The sequence below is a fragment of the Melanostigma gelatinosum genome (assembly GCF_949748355.1).
Source record: "Melanostigma gelatinosum genome assembly, chromosome: 23".
NCBI classification, from domain to species: Eukaryota; Metazoa; Chordata; class Actinopteri; order Perciformes; family Zoarcidae; genus Melanostigma; species Melanostigma gelatinosum.
The window spans coordinates 15,201,620-15,223,403 of NC_136656.1; the positions used below are offsets into that span (position 1 = coordinate 15,201,620).

Consider the following 21,784-nt stretch of genomic DNA (forward strand, 5'->3'; position numbering starts at 1 on the left):
AAGTGATGACATCTTGGACAGAAATGAATGTAAACTGTAACTGGTTGGCAGAAGCATATAACTGTGAGGTGGTAATTCAAATTTAAATATTTAGTCACATTTTAGGGGTTTTATTGCAGAACTTTTCACCCCTGGTGCCCCATGCTACTTTTTTGGCGACATAAACTGTGATGGAGTTTAGTGAGTGTGTTGGACCTCATTGTGTGGTCTCTGAGGTCATGCTGGTCTTCCAGGTGGTTCAGGAGCTTCTGCAAACTTTCTTAAAGAATTCAGTCTTTTGTGTTACGTTTGTAGTCTCAACACTATCACTACGCACAATCAGCCCCAAAGGCATTCTCGGCTCTTCACTTTTGAAGAATGGAAAAACCCCATATATTTCCAATGTCTGCGTGAAGTGGGTGTGGTTGTCAGATTGAAGGTTCCAACATTTGACATCTGACAAGCCCGTCATTTGAAGTATACGTATCTAGCACTTCTGCATAGTTTCTTTGTTTTCCCCATAAACTCATTCCAACACAAAGCTATAATTCCACGGACCGCGTGTAGAGACTTAAAGCGCAAAACATGACAAGAGTGCCGTTCTTCCAGTGCAATCTGACCTAAAATATCTTGAATGAAAGTCTAAAGGTATCCAAAGTCACCTTCAGCATGTTTGTGTCACTCTTGTTTTCTTCTGTAACAATACTATTATCTATGAATGTTTTTGAAAATTAATCACCAAAAGGCTTCACTGATATATTTCAGTTAAAACGCTTGCTCATCTTCAGTGTTAGCCACCTGGTGTTCTGAGTCAGATTCATGTCCTTGTTGAACTTGAATATTAAGATCTGATATGCAAGCTTTCTATGCTACGGTTTTCCGGTTGTGGGCGGCTAGGGCTCAGGAGGTAGAGCGGCCGTCCACTCATCGGAAGGCCGTGTTTTGATCTACCTGTCAAAGTGTCCTTGGTAGGTTTGGGGATCACGGAGTAACTCACAATATGATACTATCACGATACAGTGATTTTACAATACTTAAAACATTGCAAGAAATTATTCTATGATACATCGCAATCTCAGCAATATTAGAAGAACAAAGTTCAGGTTCACAGAATTAGATAACTGAGACTTTAAAAAGACAATGTACAACAAAGTGCATAGTCTTAGCTTAGTGCCGATTTAATGCATGCATACACACACACACACACACACACAGACTGCGACTTGTCCATGTTCTTATGTGCAGTCATTCTTTTGTAAAAAGCCATAAACTGGCAACAGGCCAAACTTCCAGAAAGCAGAACAGTTCTGTTGTTTAAATCTTTAAAGGAAGGATGCAACTATGCCGATACATCTCCTTCAAAACAGCTGTTTATTCAAGTTTTTTTAAGTTGGACCACAAATACAGATTACATTTGAAGGCATCATGATAACGTCATAATATTTTGTCCCACCATAGTCCTTGAAGAAGATACTGAACCCCAAATCGGTCCTGATGGCTGAGCCATCGGTGAGAGTGTGTGTGACCAGGTGGCACCTTGTATGGAAGCCTCTGTCACCAATGAATGAATGTGTGTGAATGCTGGCTTGTGTTGTGAAGCGTCGCTAAGACAAGAGACCTGTATATCAATGCAGTCCATTCACCAGTCTCCTAAACGCCAGCAGTCGGATACTAAAAAAGTGGCACCAGGATAAATGAGCAGAAACCGATGAAGTGAATGAACGAGTGGTCATTACACAAACCTCACCGCTAACTCAAAGTCTCCAGTGACTCAATGTGCTTCCAGCTAAATGCATGGCACAGCCACTCTCCATGCTGTGAACAGTTGAGGCATCTGGTAAGTGTGTTCTCTCCTTTTGACCTCCGCTTGACTCCTCTCCCTCTCTTCATCAGTGTATGCACAGACAACACACACATGCAGGTGCATGCACACATCCTACATAGCTACAGCTAATTGCATTTTGACATGGCCCTCTTATTGTTACAATGATTGTAATTGCACCCACAGCAGAGTCTCCAGTGCAACTACAACCCCAGCAGTGAATGACGCCTTGAGGCTAATAATGAGCGTTGTCAGCTCATGCATCAGAATAGAACTGTGACACGGACTGACTAACCCTCTGTGGGGCTGCACAATGAGGATTGGCACATCGTCAGTACAAATCTTGTTTACATCCCTCAAGTTATTATCGTATTCATGAGCCGGTGTGCTCAGGTCTGTCTAAGGATGTGTGTTTGGGCTCCCTGCCACCCTCAGAGGAAACGAGGATCAGTAGAGTGATGCTGGAAAGACTTTTGTGATGCCATATCTCTTGTTGATATTCAAGGACAGTTAGAGGGAGTTTATAGTTTCTTTGGATTCTCCACCTCCAAGAATCCTTATTATATTCTCAAGTCTTTATTTCTTATTATCGTTCTGCAAGAAAGTAATATATATTTTTCCCTGCACGCTTCCCAAGTCTGGAACATGCTTTTCAGGGGTGTGCGCTAGGGGTGGGAATCGCCAGAGATCTCGCGATACGATATTATCACGATACTTCGATATTATCGCGATACTGCGATATTATCACGATACTTTTGCGATACTGCGATATTCTGAGTATTGTGATAACATATATTGTGATTTATTACTTTTCAACTTCAAATTATGTCCCCAAAGGAAAACTGTGTCAACAACATGTTTTATCTCAGTTCTTTCTCTGATGTCTCCATCTTTGTTTCGACCAACTTCCTACCAATCACGCACGCAGACCCGGCACCTCTGCTGACCGCACCAGAAAACCATCTAGTGGACTGAAAAAGCAATTGATTTGATTTATTTTATTTGTATTTTTTAATTTTTTAAAATAGTTTATATAATAAAATATCGATACATGGCGTCCGTGTAGCGATATAATATCGCCACGCAAAATATCGCGATACTATGCTGCATCGATTTTTCCCCCACCCCTAGTGTACGTTAGATACACTGGACAGGGTTGATTAGAAGTCAGTGTTAGAGTGTTGGTTCTTTTTTAATGGTTCAAATTGTTTCCGATCCAAAGCTCAAGACAGAAAGTTTGTGCATGAAGCATTGCTCACTTCTTCTGTGAGCCTCTAAATCGGGGGAAAGTAGTCTGGTACGGTCCGGTCCTCTGTGCCACTCAAAGACTCTGTAACAGAGTTTATTAAATCAAAATAATAAATGATCAAATCAATTAATATTGCAACCAACAATCATCATCATATCATACAATTTTATATGCCTAAACTAAAGAATGAATAAAATGGATGAGGGTGTATGTCTGTGTGTGTGTGTGTATGGGTGTGTGTGGGTCTGTGGGTGAAAAGGAAGGGGAGTCTTACAGCTATTGCTAAAGACTACAAAGATGGCGGCGTTGAGTGACGCGGACAAAAGGGGAGGGGCCTTAACATACTACAGCTAAAGACTACAAAGATGGCGGACTCGGGTGACGCGGGCCAAAATGGCAGTGAGACTGCGGTATGTAATCACGTATGCCTGGGCAGCACGTGATGTGAGGCGATCGTTTGAACGGGGTTTCCCCAGGGGCAGAGACAAGAAAGAGAGCAAAGGTGGGGGTCATGAATCAAACTTCTGCGTGCGGTGTTGTCGTAGCGAGAATGAGTATCGCTTGCCTTACCATGCATAAGTATGCCGTTGTCGGGTTGAACTACCGGCAGCTTTATGCAATGATAAGCACGACTCTCAGTTCACTCAGAGTCGATTTAATGAAGAGAGAAATAAACAGAACGAAATGAAATAACTCAAAATAAATCCCAAGCAAACAGTCATAGCAGTTAATACACAATGCAACGGAGCTTCTCTGCTCCGTAATGATTGCGCAATTACCTCTGTATAATGCGACAGTGTCTTAACACAAACAGAATACGGGAATGCACCATAGAGCAGATTTTCTGATCTGCGAGGGATTGCGCAATCCCTCGATATCACGTGACAGTAACTTAAACACACAAAACACGGGAATATCAACATATAAATGAATGGCCTGAATTAAACTTAAGTTAATTTAAGCTAAGCTATGCCCAGATACCAAGAATCTTACTTGTCGATGCTTCGTTGCAACGTTGGAGTGTGTTCGTGGCAAAGTGTTCCATTTTCCCCGTCAGGAAGGGGGAGCAGGGGGAGCTTGCAGCGCGGCCTTGTAGCGGGCGCTGTGTGTCGCACGGCTTTTGCTGGTGCGGCTTCGGTCCGTTGGCGTGGCTCTGGAGCAAACGCAGGTCCGATCTGTACTCCCTACTAAGGTCTCTCAAGGCTACCAAACGAAAAACAATGAGGCAATAACTGTTGTTGCTCATAGCTCTGAATAGCTGTTGTGCTAGCAGCAACTGGCCAAGCCAGTTAGCCGTAAATGCTATTCAGAGCTATGAGCAGAGAAGATCAGCTTTTTCTCAAGTCTGCCAGTGGATCCTAACAGCCCGGAACAGTGTGAAAGAATCCACCTTCACCAACGGGGGTTCTGAAAGGCTGGGATACTATGAGATTAAGGGGACAGCGCAATCAGGAGGTCAACACAAGCTCAAGGGCGGATTTGCCCCGGTTCATGATGTGGTGTGTTCAAGGACCCAAATGCAGACTTGTTTTTTCCAGTTATTTTTCCCAGTTCTACAAAACTTGTTTTACAAAACTTGTTCAAGAGTTTTTTTGTGTGCGTGTTTTTGAGTGAGAGAAATAAATGTTTTGTAGAACAAGTTTTGTAGACAAAGAGTCGCTGTTCTTTCCCCTGGCTGAGAGAGCAATCTTCAGGACTCCTGCACGGCGCAGAGGATCGTAATCGCTTGTTTTATTTCATTTTGTTTTGTTCCTTTCCCTTTTACTAACTCACATACACATATAGCTTTGAGCTAATCTAGCTACGTGCTGAACAGCTGCTACCACATGTAGACGCCGGGTCTCCCGTTGGCTAACCGCCATTTTGGGTCTCACACATGAGAGACGTCACCACGTCCTAACTACGTCACACGTCACTGAGCTGTTCCCTCGCTCCCCCCCTTTGCTCACACATACCCACACACACACACCCCCCTCTTTTCAATAGTCTGTTGATTTTAGATAGCGTGCTCATGAATGTATAGGTGTTGTTAGTTTCGATATTAGTTGACTAGATCATTAGTATTAGAACTTAATAAACTGTTATATTTTAAAGAGCAGCTGTCTGTGATTACTTTGTGCATGCGTATTGTGATAATAACTGTATATGTGGTCTGTGCTCGAACTTAAACCTTCACTTTCACTCTGAATGTGTAATAGTACACAGACTATTGACATTATGAGTGAACACTCATGAGACTTAGTTTTATCGTTTAGTTATTGGTCCCTGTTCGCAGGGTGGTGCCCCGTCATTATTAATAATCATTAATAATTGTTACTTACATCAATAATTCTATTGATGTCAAGAATTTAGTTTCTTCGATGCTGATAACCCAAACACGCTCCTTTACATTCCCAACACTCTTTAATGTCTGAGCTGCTCACAGTACAGGATGGAGTACTCCACTCCATCCTGTTTCTGCTGGTATTGCCATAGTGTCTAGGTGATCTTTAATAAATCAAATTAATTTGTAAAGAAATGAGTTATTTCTATCAACACTTTCACTGAGCGATGCATCTGTAAACTTGACATTTTGAAGGGTTTTATCAAATGTGCAGTGAAAACCATTTGATTGGTTTAGTCTCAAGCATGAATAGGGACACATTGAAGTCCTTATTTAGTTAGTATTGATTTACTTAATTCTGAACTACAGTCTGAGAAGAACTCAAGCACAGTTGCTGTTTGATAACAGCAATGGCCTGGATGGAATCAGGACAACTGTGAGGTGGTGTTGGCAGAAGAATAAACCCTCCAGTTCATGAGAGTTCTTCTCTCAAGAGCAAGTTCCAGTAAGTGGATGTTAACATTTCTATACTTGACATCCTCTCAGTCTGGTAATACCAAGGCCTGCACACAGTAAGAGGATTCCACAGCATGAAGAGCTCAATGGACTGTACATGAACATCAAGAAGTTCATTTACTCTTTGCATTCACTGGCTGCTTTCACAGAAAGTAGACACTGACAATGGCTTAGTCTGGAGTTGTAACAATTAGTTGATTAATCTGTTACTTGATCGACATTAATCTGTCGTTTTTTTGATAATAGAAAAATAGTGTTCGTAATTTTTTTAAGCAAATTGCCAAACATTTGGTAGTTGATGGAAAGCAAGAAATTGGACCTAAAGTTGGAACTCTTATTTTCAAAGTAAAGAGTGAGCTTGATATCGAGACTGTTGCAGTCATTCATTTATTCATTTTAATTTATTTAGTTGCATTGAGTGCTTGAGTTTAGGACTGAAACAAATGCAAATGATGGCTTTCCTTTTTGATGGTTTACACTGACTTCAGGGCAATTCAAATTCTTTTTCCGGAAGGTTTTGGGACGGGGGGGAACAAGTTTGGCTGGAGCCTTAAAACCCAGAATGCAATATGGCAATTAAATGCACTACATGGGTAGAGTTTTGAGGGATAACATTAGTGTATGCTGTGCAATTCAAATGTTTTCTTTTGTTGTTGAAATAAATGAGGTGTCCTCCTTAATAAAGCAAAAGTATTTTTGCTGCTTTCATTGTCACATGACGTCTCTTCTACATCTGGTTCTCCCTCATGTTAACTCACAGATGCATTGGCCTCTACCCTATTGGTGAATTGACAATGACCCCTTCTAAAACCCACTTTTTTGGAGTTAGGGACTTGGTGTTTACAAACGACTGTATTCTTGGTGATGAGCTAGGACTTGCTGTTCCTCTTTGTCAGCACTTAGTCTTTGTTTAGCTGAATATACGCTGCATAGTATATATGTTTCTGACTTTATGGTTTGACTCGATAACACATGCTGTCTTAGCAGGAGTACTCTGGATGTGCCAGGGTTTTCCTCGCGTCCATCTCTTGGTGACAGTACACAGTAATGACTTTTACTGCACATTTGTTGTGGAGGTAAAGGTGGGTGGTATTTCATATGTGGAATCTCTGTAGAGAGGTTTGAAGAGTGTGAGGAGGCCTCAGCAGACGGATAATAACAGATATGTTGTCTTTTTGTCTCCACAGATCACCAGAAGTTGGAGCGCGAGGCCAGGATCTGTCGCCTGCTCAAGCATGCCAACATCGGTACTCCCATTATATTTACTGTATCTCTTTCTGTCCTCCCTATGCTGCGATAAGGAGTCATGGTTAGTATATATCCAAGTGTTTCAAAACATACAAAGGTTAGCCCTGAAGATGGTTTCGTAGATGTATAGAACATCTATTAAAAATGTATGCTGTGCGCTGGAATGACATATTCATCATTTGTGCTTTTGATAACATACCATCCAGTAGGAAGCTAGAGGTTGTGCTCCTCAATCCACGTCTTCTTGTATATATTGACCCTTTAATCATCAACCATATTTAGAAGTACACATTCTGCTCATACACACACACACACATTTTGTCATGGTCGGGGACATTGCAATGTCTCTTCAAGTTAATTTTGTTAATACATTCCCAAATCAAAAATTTGCCTTAATGATTTACAATCTGTACAAGATGTGACACCTTCTAGGCCTTCGAGATAGAGCTCCCTTCAGATAGGGAAGAACATTTAACAAGGGGGAAAATAACCTGAAGAAATGGATCCTTGACCCGAAGGACATTTTCCAAACTAATTTAGATCTGTGTGGAAAACAAACTGGGCCAGCCTGGTGATGCAGCGAGGCTGGCCAACACAGAGGCAGCCAGCAATGTGACATCATCTGTCCATCATCAGGACCAATCAAATAAATACATTTGGTAACCTGAATCCCATATTTCTACGGTTTACCTAGAGATGTAAAATCTTGTCTCAGAGTATCATCAAATTCTGTGCAGTGTTTTGGCATCTGGAAAGCCTTCAAACTCTTGGATCTAAAGATATGAGACGGTCTGACCACCCGAACCTTCAGCCCTAACCAATGAAGTTATACACATCAGGGGTGTGTCTAGGATTTGAGGACATTCAGAGTTTAGCCGGCACCGCTCTGTATAGCTCTGTATATATAGTTATATAGTCTATAAAAGTGCAATGGAACAGCTGGTTCCAAAATCACCATTTTGGTGACCTCGCCTGACCTCTCTGTACTAAAACCTCTCATTTTGTTATGCTTCACTTTGTCAAAGTCAGAATTTGCAGAGAGACTCCACATATTGTGCTGTGATTTGGGAGAGGTTTAAACTTTCAGCTGCATCATTCAAAAGAGATAATCATGCTCTCAGTGCTTTTGTTTTCCAGGCAAACCTGAAACTTTTCAATTTGAGCTGTGTGCCATCTTCATTTACGCTTAACCAGTAATCTATACACAGATATTTACACATCTGAACAAATATCACAAGTGTTACCTTTATTATAACATCAAAATTATTCAAAAAGACCTTGTAGTTGCAGAAATACACTCTTTTTGGTATGGGTATGCAATTTTTGAGCAGAGGCCTAAAAATAGGGCTCGGGTTAAGAAGGGTAAGTGGTGAACAAAAAATGTCTTATATTATTCTGCATAATGAGTACTTACATTTTTGGTTCTCTTAAAGCATATTTTGAAGATGGTAGCCTACTTTCAAAAAAAATATTTTGAATGCTGGAATTTAATTTGTAGTATTTTACGCTATTACTGCTTTTTCCTTCAGTAGATATCTGAGTAGGCCTACTTCTTCCCCTGCTGAATGATACCATTAGTTTATTGAAATGTTGAAATGGTTTTCTGTCACTCTCATACACAATCTTCAGAGGTAGTGTGTGCACGATGTACCTCTCCTTCATCTGCTGCTGTCTCTCTCTCTCTGACTTCAAGGAAGTGTGTTCACACACAGAGTTTTCACAAATAGTCAAATTAACCGTTTTAGTTCCTGTTTTGAGCCTCGGCGTAACATTATACACTATGAGCTTTGTAAAATACAATCAAAGGTCATCAACCATCATGATGAAGATACATGTGACCCACTTTACGTTATATATTATATTCACAGGCTCACTTCTTAGTCCACCCATTGTTCTCTTTTGGAAAAATACAAAGATTCTTTTATTTTTCCACCTGGAACTATACGCTCTGCCATTTCTCCTTGACTCTTCCCATGCACACACGCGCACACACACGCACACAGACAGTTGGTTTTGCTACACAGTCTATCGGTATTCACTCACATTACCTTCAGAGGCTTACATTTAAAGCATCAACGCGTGTGTGGCTTCAGGTGGTAAAATGACGTGGCGTGTACGCTGATACAAGTACTCTTAATAATAATAATAATAATAAGCACTTCCAAGAGACGTAGAGATTCTGAACTGTTGATGCAGGAGCCACAAAAACCAATCATTTGTAATTGCCACCTCAGTAATGACTTTGCCACACATTGAAAACTGACATTTATTTGTTGTTTTGTCCCTTTTGTGTAAATGAAGGATTGGGGGGGGGGGGGGGGTCAGAGACAAATGGAAGATAGCCAGGTTTTTGGTTTGCTGGTCCATTGTCCTGGTGTCAGATATTGACTCACCGACGGATCACAGAGGAGCGTTTAGAGGGTTATTTTACAGAGGTTTGGGTTGCCAGGTCCATTAACGGAACCAAACCGAGGTGAAACATGGTAATTACATTTTGACAGCAGAGGCTTTAATGGTTGGTTTGTTAACAGCCACTAAAAGAGCTCTTTAAATAGATATTAACTCTAACAGATGAGGAGAAAACCATGTAGAGCCCACCAGACATTGGATTTGAAGGTCAATGCTGATATTTGAGATTGATAAAAGTCTGTGATAAAGTCTGTTTAAGTTAAGATATTTAATAGTTGTTTATGAACTTACATGTCAGAGATTGCATGAGAATGTCCATTCTACCCTCATTCTGTTTCTATTGTGTTAACAATGTACGTTATCAGAAGAGTGAATACTGATTGATTCCAGAATTGAATGGGTCACTGGAGATTGTCATTACTGGCCTGCTCACACATGGCCACACTATTGGAGGTCGACCTGGCTCTTGTTCCATAGTGATTGTCTTGTATCAGGTAGCGCTGTTCTCATTGCTATTCCTTTCCCACAGCTGGAGGGTGTGGGAAAGCCCTCATTCCCTTAAGGTCGTCGTGGTGATAGATCTCTGAGATGTCAATCTGACGAGCTGACGGAGAAATCAGAGATTGGCTACAGGGGAATCTTTTCACCCATCATCTCATGCTCTGGCCTGTTGGTCTTGAACCTTTTATATCACTGAAATTCAGTGGCGGGCTAATCACAGCACACTCTGCACCTCATAGCAAAGCTACACGTGGACACTGAGCGGCATGTAATGCTGACGTCATTATAGGCCGGCGTGCAGGCTCTGATAGTCAAAGAATGCGCCCAACATGTCAAACTAAAGATCTGATTGGTTGAACACTATGACAATCAACAATATCGTCCCCATTTACTTTAATCTGCACTGGCTGCAGGTGAGAGTCTGCAGACCTCTGGCTCTGTTCTTACCTAGAGACACAGAGGTGAGATCTGATTGGATAAAAGCTCTACTTAAAACAAGCTGCACTGGAAGCAGAGCAACTGAGGAAGACCGTAGCTGTGCAATGAGAAAATAAGATAATGGGAAAAATATTTTTATAAATTATAATACATGTAGTGTATTTAAGAAAAATTATTAAATTATAAATATATATAGCTTTGTGATTCTGTTTAGGCCAGCAGAGAAGGCCTTGCAGGCCCTGACGGCCCGCCACTGCTGAAATTGGAAGTAGCTCTTTTGAAAAGCTCCCTACTTCACAGTCACACACATTCACAGTACAATCGGTCTCTTACTGCTGGTTGAATTACCAATGGAGTCTGTAGATACTGACATGATAAGAGGCCAAACACAAATCAGTCATATCTTATTGAAACATCGAGCCAAAACCAACTGTAGCTGAGCTTTCCATTGTGCCTGTTTAAACCTGCATTATTGTCGCTCTAAATGGTAATTGATCTTGTTTCAAAAGCTTCTTGCTTCATATACTGGAGATCTTGGACCAGAATTCTTAATTTGATAAACTCAAGTTATTCATATGATTTGCAGAAAGTTGACCGACTTCTGAGAAGTATGCGCTAACTCGGCACTCCGGATTCAGGATATTCAGTTGTTTCAGCGCTAGATGCCACTACATCCCATACACTGGTCCTGTAAATGATAAGGAAATTGGCCAACGTTGGCATCCAGGTTTGACCAGCCAACACACACTGTTTAACAATGTTAGTTGGTGTTCATTGTTCTTTGTGAGTGGGGATGGATAAGATATTTGGTCATTTAGGTATTCTATGATCGTGGGAACGCATTTGAAACTGAACCTGCCTATTGAAACCCAACCCTGTGATGGTCAGTGACGCTCTGTATAGAAATGATGATAAAGATCTACATTTTATTTAGGGACAGAAGCAATTTCTTGCTTGTAGATTTTAGTTTATACATGACACATCTAGGTCACTAATACATTGGGTATGCATTTTCATAAAAATATGCCTTGGGACAACAATCAAAGCTGCCTCTCTCAGAATACAATACATGTTTCAAAGCTTGGATCAGGCAGTGTTGCTGTAACAAAGCCTCTGTGACCCCTGAGCTAATGCTCCAGTACTCCATTCTGGTCGGAGGTATCATGATGGCCGTGGTTACACTTGTCTTTTGAATACGACCTTTGTCATCTGATCATGCCAGGACGCATTAACTGTCAAGTCTGTAGGCTCCAAGGCCGGATCTGGCTCTCATTGGGATCTGATCAGCCGGACCACATGCCGAGGTGGCCTGGCTTGCACTGAGTTGGGATCTCAGTGATGTGTGGACATTAGAACTATGTAGCTGAATAAAGGGCCCCATTATTATTTCAGAGGTGTATGACTGTCCACTCATGGACCTCTATGCAGCATGTTTATGACCACAGCTGGATCTGCAGCTTCTTAGAGAGGCTACAATATTCTGCAGTTTGATTAAGCAGTATGTGAGATGTGCTGTGGCATGCACTCCTCCTGGCAGAGATACAAAACACCTCTGGGCCAAAAGAAATTGGTGGAATAACCGGAGACAGTTAGTCAGCTGGTGTTGTTAAGTTGCTGTTCACATTTTGAAGAGTTGTGATAATACACTATAATGATGCAGGAACCAGCTAGAGCCATGAGGAGGTATTTCATGAGGTAGATGATTTTTATCCATGAATTTTCTGTCTGAATTTGGTGTTTTTTATTAATTTATTATTTATTGCCGGAGCACTTGTGGCATATGACAGAATACATTCCGCAACATCGGAAAAGAAAGTGTGGGGATTGGGTTAAGTAGAGCGGACCTTGAGATGATCACCAGCCCGACCTGTCGGACCAAAAGCCACTGAAAGCGGTGTGTGCTGCCCCAGTAAGAGAGGGAGGAGAGCCAAGATGGAAGCTAAGCTAACCCAGCTCGGACCTGAGGTTACTCTGCTATCCTGCCTACTGCTCACTGTCCGATGTCTTTGTGAAATAAGATGGATGAAATAAGACTTCAGGCGAACCCTCTAATGGCAGGTCGGTAACAATTGTGCCCGCATCCTCACAGAGACCTGGCTCGATTGTGGTCCAGGATCCAGCTGCACTTGACAGGCGGACTGAAGGACAAAGTACAGGACTCTGGTGGGACGAGAGGAGATGGTCTCTCTGTTAACTCCATGATGCTTGGTGCTCAAACATGGTCAATGTTGTCAATCTTGATGGACAATGTGTTCCTGATGTTGAATGTTTAAGATACCAGCCATGTTGTTTGCCTAGAGAATTGTTTTTGTTGCTGCTGTTGTCATTCCTCCTGATGCAAATTCCAGAATGAACTGCATGAATTCACTTCTGTCTTTGTTTTCTTTGTCTTGTTTTTCTTGTGTTGCAATGCAAATGGTCTGTGACTGCATTTCTTTGTGCATCCCTGTGTGGCACATGTACTGTTGTTGCTGGGAGCAGATTTAATAATGAATTGATTCCAAGATATGTAATGATTCTTGACTTATAAATCTAGGTGTAGTTATGGATTCAGATCTCAACCTGAACAGCCATATCAAGACAATTACAAAATCAGCCTACTATCACCTGAAGAATATATCAAGGATTAGAGGACTTATGTCTCAACAGGATTTGGAAAAACTTGTCCACGCATTTATCTTCAGCAGACTGGACTACTGTAACGGTGTGTTTACAGGTCTCTGTAAAAAGTCCGTCAGAAAGCTGCAGCTGATTCAGAACGCTGCAGCTCGAGTCCTCACTAAGACCAGGAGGGTGGATCACATCACCCCAGTTCTAGTGTCTTTGCACTGGCTTCCTGTCCAACAAAGAATTGACTTTAAAATCCTGCTGTTGGTTTACAAAGCACTGAATGGTTTAGGGCCAAAATACATCTCTGATCTGCTGCTACCTTATGAACCATCCCGACCCCTCAGGTCGTCTGGGACCGGTCTACTATCTGTTCCCAGAGTCAGAACTAAACATGGAGAAGCAGCGTTCAGGTTTTCTGCTCCACATATCTGGAACAAAGTCCCAGAAAGCTGCAGGTCTGCTGAGACCCTCAGCTCATTTAAATCAAGATTGAAGACTTTTCTGTTTGCTGCTGCCTTTAATTGAACCACATTCAATTAATATATTAATCAATTTCCTACATTTCTGCATTTTACTACTGCATTTTATTTCTTGCACTGTTTTTTTAATGTTTCAATGAATGTTCTTAATTGTTTTTAAATCTCCTTTTCTTTTGCCTTATGTTTTGATGCTTTTAATGGTTTTATGTGAAGCACTTTGAATTACCTTGTTGTTGAAATGTGCTATACAAATAAACTTGCCTTGCCTTATAAACCCAAATTATTTTAAAAGAATGATGGCACTCTGCTTACGCCATAAGCCACCATTACTTTAACGAACGGCATTTAGCAGAATATTTGATTTTGGACTCCACAATTAATCAATTACATCTTAATCTCAAGGTTCTTCTGAAGGTGTACAGCAGGGGTGTCAAACTCATCTCCACTCTGGGCCACATCAGCATCACGGTCGTCCTCAAAGGGCCGGTTGTAACTGTAAGACTGTATAACTAACTTCTCCTAACATATTGTTAAATAACTCTCTGCATTTGATTATTGTTTATTCAAGTGTACAAATATTGTACATGCAGTTATATAAATGAAAAATGATATTTAAACACATTTCTGTTATAACATAAATCATTTTAATTGAGGGTTCAGAAACCCACATGACTCTATCAAAGATCAAACTATTAAAGAAAATAACAGACAAATATCAAACACAAGTTCTGACATTAACTTTGTTCAAAGCTGTTTGTTCACCTCTCTGCATCACTAATGGTCCTCCCTGTCGTCGTCCTGTGCATGCAGCTACATCCAAGAGCTGCTCACTGAGAGTCAGGTCTGATGAACATGATAGATGATGTATCCGTGTTGTCTGTGCTTTCATCAACAGTTCATTACAAACACAAGTACCTGCTCGTCTCTTAGCTGCTGTGTTGTTAGATTGCTGCTAGTTCATCAACTCGGTCTGCGATGGTGTTTCTTCACAAACTGACATTTGTAAAAGTCTGTATCTGGTCGGAGCTCTGCTCACATACCTTCAGCATGCACTGGGCTGTAGCTGTGTAAATATATTCTGCTGTGATTGCAGTCTGCCTTTTAATTCTTGGACAGTTTGATGTTTTCCTTGGAGGCTAAATTTAGCTCCGTGTTTGGTGTCAAAATGCCGACGTGAATTGTATCCTTCATCACCGACACGCCTCATAACACAGAAGACAGACACGTTGTTCTCCTTGAAGCACAAACATGTATTCACTTTCCCATCTTTCATTACATTTTCTTCCCTCTGCATAAATTTTTCTCTTCGTGGACATTTTGGGATTATTTGTCGATCTTTTTCAATCGTTGGAAAACCGCTTTTCGGGCTGTTGCCTCTCCTGTCCACCTGTTGTGATAGTTTTAATGTCGGTACACAGACAACATGCTATCTCATCATTTCAACTTTCTATCTCATAATTTCGACCATGGGATACTTTTATTTTCAAGTCTAACTTTTAATTATTTTTTCCAAAAAGAAAGAAAAATAAAATCATTTTTTAAATTGAAATTTCTTTTTTGCTGGCGGATTCGCGGGCCACATCAAATGACGTGGCGGGCCGGATTCGGCCCGCGGGCCTTGAGTTTGACACATGTGGTGTACAGGGACCTATGATTTCATATACACACGAGTCAAATGATCAAATTTATAAATAAAATATGTATTTGACTAACTACATAACTAAACTACTCAACAGAAAATAAACGATAAAATGAAAGGAATGAATCAAGAATATGATGAAGAGTACAATGAAGAATGATGAACTGGAACAAAATGAAAATGATTACATGTGACCAGGAAGAATCAGTGACTCGTATCATTGACTGATTTATTCAATTTAATTTCAATTCTCTAAACATTTAGCTCACCATTCAGAAGCTGAGAGTTTGAGAAGCACCTTACACAACATAGATAGACATTGTTATCATGACACAGAAAGACCTATGCAGATATACATGTGCACCTATATGCAGAATACATTACTGGATAACATTATACTCAACATTACAGCACACATTAGAGTCTTTGCTCAGAGACACAAAGGACAGCGTGGACTGGTGTGGTTCTGTTGGTCTGAGAGATGTAGACCATACAGTGCCTTGCTTAAGTATTCACCCCCCTTGGATGTTTTCCCCTTTTGTTGCTTTTATACATGAAATCATGGTCAGTATAATTTGGCTTTTTTGTCAAGAATTTGCAAAAAAAAGCTTCTTTCATGTCAAAGTGAAAACAGATTTTTGCAAACTAATGTCAATTTATTAAAATATATAGTGTAACATAAGTGTTTGCAAAAGTATTCACCCCCTTTAAAGTGACTGACCTAATTCAACAGAAGTCCAGCTAGTTGATGCCAGCAGTGTCACAAGTAGTGAGATGGAGATGGCCTGATGTGTGTCAAGTGAATTTAGTATAAACACACGTGTGTCTGGGAGGTCCAGTCTCTGGTGCATCAGTATTCCTGCTACAATTACAACATGAAGACAAAATAACATTCCAAGCAACTCGGAGAAAAGATCATTGAAAAGTACAAGTCAGGAGATGGCCACAAAAATATTTCCAACTCACTGGACATCCCACAGAGTTCAGTTCAGTCCGTCATTCAGACATGGAAGGAGTATGGCACTTGTTTAAATCTCCTCGAGCCGGCCGTCCTCACAAACTGAGTGACCGGGCAAGAAGAGGACTGATGAGGGAGAACACCAAGACACCGAGGACCACTCTGAAGGAGTTCAAAGCTTCAGTGGCTCAGATGGGAGAGACTGTACATACAACAACTGGTGCCCGGGTTCTTCACCAGTCCAAGCTGTATGGGAGAGTGGCAAAGAGAAAGACACTGTAGAAAGAATCCACCCAAAGGCATATGGGAGACTCCACGGTCAACTGGAAGAAGGTTCTTTGGTCTGATGAGACAAGAATTGAGCTTTTTGTCCATCAGACCAGATGCTATGTTTGATGAACACCAAACACTGCACATCAGCACAAACACACCATCTCCAGCGTGCAGCATGGTGGTGGCAGCATCATGCTCTGGGGATGCTTCTCAGCAGCAGGCCCTGGAAGGCTTGTAAAGGTAGAGGGGAACATGAATGCAGAAAGATATCCCCAAATCCTGGAGGATAATCTGACTCAGTCTGCAAGAGAACTACGACTTGTGAGAAGATTTATTCTCCAGCAAGACAACGAGCCCAAGCATACAGCAAAAGCTCCACAGACTGGTTCAAAGACCACAAGGTGAAGGTTCTGGAGTGGAAGTCAAAGCCCAGACCTCAATCCAATCCAGAATCTGTGGCTGGACATGAAAAGAGCTGTTCACGTCCAATCACTGAGCAACCTGACAGAGCTTGAGCTGATTTGAAGAAGAATAGAGAAACATCTTAGTGTCCAGATGTTCCAGCCTGAGTGAGACACACACACACACACACACACACACTCAGTGCTGTGATTGTAGCCAAAGGTGCATTTACTAAATACTGACCTGAAGGGGGTGAATACTTATGCAATCTTTACTTTATCTTATATATTTTTAATTAATTGACATTATTTTGTAAAAATCTGTTTTCACTTTGATATTAAAGAGGGGTTTTTTTGCAAATTCTTGTCAAAAAAGCCAAATTATACTGACCATGATTTCATGTATAAAAGCAGCAAAAGGATGAAACATCCAAGGGGGGTGAATAATTATGCAAGGCACTGTATCACTGCAGGCAGACACTTTATCCCTACCTATGCCGAGACACATTGTGAGTCTGACCACTTAGCATCTTAAAGGTTGTGAGAGCAGTTCCTGAAAGAAGTTTATTTGTTTAGATTATGTCGTAGACGTTTCAGTGTCAAAATCTCTGGTTGGATGTCCGCTACACATAATGACGGTACATTTCCGTTGAATTGCCCAGCACTCATGGGCCACTTTGGAGAGAGCCATGCTAGCTGTTTCCTCCTGCGTCCTGCAACCACATCCTGAAACAAACCGATATGAGAACAAGAATGTTCATCGCACTCGGAAAGAAAACAAATAAACATATTATCCAAATATTACCCCAAACGATGATTTTAACTTACAAAGTGCATTCTGTACATTCCTGGAATGTTTCCTTTCTTAGACTGCTAAATGAAGTCACCATTTATGATTAGAGGTGAAATCATGACACCTGGCGCAAAGCGGTTTCATTGTTAACAGCACAGATCTAATGCTCAGCACCCACATTGTGTAAAAAGCAAATGTACTTGCACCCATCTGTGCGCCCATGGATGGTCTTAAACACAGGTGTGGTCAGGCACTTTGCTGGTCTATGAAGGCTGGTGTAGAGGGCCATGCTTTCAGGGCGAAGGGCGTCTCCTAGAGCGCGACTTCTATCACTGCTCTTCTGCTCGCGAAGCTTCCACCTGCTCACTCTCAAGTGTTTTTCTTTCTGACAGTAAGTGGGCGGACCCAGTCACCATTGTATCTCTAAATTGAATTGGTTACAATCCTCGCTGGATATCACTCCCGACACAGACGCTAGGTGGCGATATAAACAAAAGGACGAGCCCTGCGTCGTGCACTTTAGTCCTTTAACCACAAGGCCGGCTGCTTCTGTCCACATGTCAAAGTGTCCTTGAGCGAGACACTGAACCCAAAGTTGCTCCCCGATTGTTTCACAGCAGCCCACTGCGCCTTAATATCTATGATGGGTTAAATGCAGAGGTCAATTTTCAGGAATGTACCTGTATGTATATGACCATTGAAAAAAATGTACTGACCATGTGAAATAGGTTGTTTTATTTAGATTCACTGTGATTTGCTTTGCATCCAAAAAGGCCCCCAAAAAATGTGCCCAAAACTTCAACAAGCAGTTTAATCCAGAGAAAGATACATGCTGTCTGACACTCTGAACCACACTGAGAGAAGACAGCAGTTCACAGTTACTACTGCTGCCAATGTGGCAGGTTGTAGTAGTTCACATAACTGAATAACTCTCTCCTCCCTCCCTCACAGTGCGGCTCCATGACAGCATATCAGAGGAAGGATTCCACTATCTGGTCTTTGACTTGTAAGTGCAGCATTTTTATTTTGCACATCACCTTCATGCACATTTCAGACACCACATGGTTAAACACGAGCCGAGCACACATTCACATCCTGCTCAGGAGAGAGGAGAGGTACAAGCTGACAGCTGCCAATCACATGTCTTGGCATCAAGGCGCCATGGAAGATTAGACGTAGCGCGCTCACCTCCTGCGTTCGTTTCCCGCCTACTCTTTGCTCCGTCTGTTTCAGCAACGCCGTGCGCTCCATCATCACACACTGTCGCCGTGTTCACACGCTGCACACAGACAGCACAGAGACGCTCCAGCACATAGTATATGACAGCTTCATGTGCGCACACACACACTGAGACGATGCAAGTGAACAAGGATCATATACTTCAGCTTTAAAGATAAGTATTAAGAAGTTAGATCAAACCGTTGACTCGTATCTTTTTTCTTCAGCATTGTATTATGTGACACATCAAAATGTCCGCTGTTGAAAGAGCTTCAAATACCAAATGAAAAGACATTAAACTTTAGTTAAATTGCATGTTTTTCCCCTGCCATGTTGTACAGATGTGCTCTGTAAGCTCTCTTCTGAGTAAAACACTGTACCCAAACCATCATTCATGTGGGCCAGATGGCTTGTGGAACGAAATCATTTCACAGTTTAAGTCCTCATGCTCAGTTTACTTTAATTGGATGGAATTTTGAATGATAGCATTTGTTATGTATTATTGCCCAAGCCAACATTTCAGTGACCAAGTCGAGCTAGTTAGTCAACATGACCTTGCCGCCTGGTTTCCTCCCCCAATGTGTTCTTATGAAGTGGAAAATGTGAGCTCTCCGCCTCATTTCCTCCAGCATGAAGCACTACAGAGTAAATAAATTAAATAGGAAACATACTATTGGTATGTTGGTATTTAATTGTCTTCAGGTCCCTATCTGTTTATGTATGCCTGCCTGCCTGTAAATGTGCTTTTTATTCAAATCATCAACCTCTATTACATCCACATTTCCCATTGTGTTAATGAAGCAGTCAGTATGGTTTCCTCATGGTAACCCTGGTATGCAGGGCTTTGCTCTGTCACTTCCTTCCTTCCTTTAAATCTCTCACTCCTCCCGTTCTCCCTCCATAACTTACCATCTCCTCCCTTCCTCTGCTCTCATGTCAATGATGTATTGTCAGAGGATGTTTGCAGTCTAACCTGGCAGCCAGAAAGGAAATGGCTTCCAACGTATATTGAACGCTGTTAATCTGACAATAAGAAAGAGAAGCGGGTGTTCTTTGCTAAAAACAACACACAGATAGAAATCCTTCCTAAAGAAAAAACTTGCATGGAATGACCTGGATGACGAGGAATAACAACACTGCTGTGAGGTAATGTCAGTATGAAAATTAGCCATGAACGGAGGAGGAAGCTAATAAGTTGTATCTCCATCGGTTTTAACTTTTTATTTGTTGAGAAAGTGAAAGACTGGGAGAAACATGCTTGCTCAGAGAGAATGACGTTAACACTCTGTTTGAGTCTCTCAGCTGAGTGAAGGCCAACGAAAACACCAAAGTCATTTCAAGTTTAATATGGAAGTCCCTGAAGACTCATCAGAGTGCTCATGTTTTCTACAGGTCATGGAAAAGAGAATATATTTCAAGTCATTCTCTGTGTTTTGAGTAAATTGACCCACTGGCCTACTTTTGTAAAGTGTTCAAAACATGTAAAAGTTTACTCCATCAATGTTACACATGTAGATCAGTTTATTTACATGGTTATTATGGTCAGTAGCAACTTAAAAGACAAGAAATATTCAGACTAGTGCTGGGCAACGATTAAAATATTTAATTGCGATTAATCGCATGGATTTTTTGCAATTAATCGCATTGTTATGGCAAAGTTCAATAATGAATTATAAAGTAGTGTATTGCGCACTTCTATTTTAAAAGTACTGCTATATGAACAAAAGGGCAATAACATTTGGTTCACGAGATGCAGGTAGCATGTTTCATACTTAATGTGAATATAATTCATACTTTGTTGGCATCTTATTCTGAAAACCGGATGTTCGTCTGAAGAAACCGGATGTTGTCTCATGTTAATGTTTCCGCTAACTTTCAAAGTCCTTCGCTCGCTCCCGATCTGTGCCGTTTAAATGCGTTTACGGTGAATGTCAGCATGTAGGTGCACTAACATGTGAGTGTCTGCTGAGTTGACCACGGAGATCTGAGTGTCTGCTGACTTTACCAGTGATGTCCAGTAGTCTCCAGGGAGAGCAGCGGAAGTCGCCTTTTCTCTACGGCAACCCTGAAGGGACATCATATCTCCAATAGAAAACCATAAACATGAGACAGTAGGATGAGATAGGATGAGATAGGATGTTTGCTGGCTTTTATCCCACTGTTCTTGTCATCCTCTTGTTGTTATGTATATGTATTGTCTCTTCTCTTTCAGTTTAAAAAAAAGAAAATTGTTTTCTTTTTCTAATTAAAAAAATGCGTTAATGTGCGATAAAATAATTGTCGGCGTTAATTAATGAATGCGTTAACGCGAAATTAACGCGTTAACTTGCCCAGCACTAATTCAGACATATCCTGACTTTAAATCCTTTGTATGGTTAGAGTTCAGGAAACACTGGATCCCTTCAAAAAATATGAAACTCAATAACCGCTTTCATTAGCTAATAGTAAGCCCAAGCGAGGACCATTTAGCGAAGAGTGTGCCGTAGAATGCACTTTTCAGAAGCAAATATAATGAATGCTACACACGTATTATATACCGACTTAATATCATGTAAGCCATTTTACACACTGCAAACACAATTATACACAAACTAATATAATATCTAGAAGACGTACCACGATATCACGTATTTTTCACCATGACTCGGCGAGCCATGCACTCCGTACAAAGCTGCGAACAAAAAGCTAACCGCTAACACGGACAACCGAGATAGCAAAAAGCGCAAGCATCCGACACAGAGTCCACAGGTATCTTCAGAATGTCTCTCCGTGAAACCATTACAATCCTACAACTGTTTCCTGGTGAAAGGGGGGTCAGACAAGCCTGGGGAACCGTGGGGGGAAGGGATTTCACTCTACTTGCGAAGCAGTTTTTACGCAGGGCAACGCACGGCGCGTTTCTGTTTTTTTCCGGCTAACGATTCTGTC

At 41.3% G+C, this 21,784-nt stretch overlaps 1 protein-coding gene across 8 annotated transcripts in view; it reads left to right on the forward strand.

The window, feature by feature from the left end:
* camk2d1 (calcium/calmodulin-dependent protein kinase (CaM kinase) II delta 1) overlaps positions 1-21,784 on the forward strand; it is a gene marked incomplete at its 3' end in the record, with an annotated part of 107,688 nt that overhangs the window by 37,947 nt on the left and 47,957 nt on the right. For all 8 annotated transcript variants that reach the window (XM_079295335.1, XM_079295330.1, XM_079295333.1 and 5 more), the window contains exons 3-4: positions 7,077-7,136; positions 18,590-18,644. In XM_079295335.1, the coding sequence (XP_079151461.1) occupies positions 7,077-7,136; positions 18,590-18,644 (115 nt within the window). The remainder of the gene's footprint in view (positions 1-7,076; positions 7,137-18,589; positions 18,645-21,784) is intronic.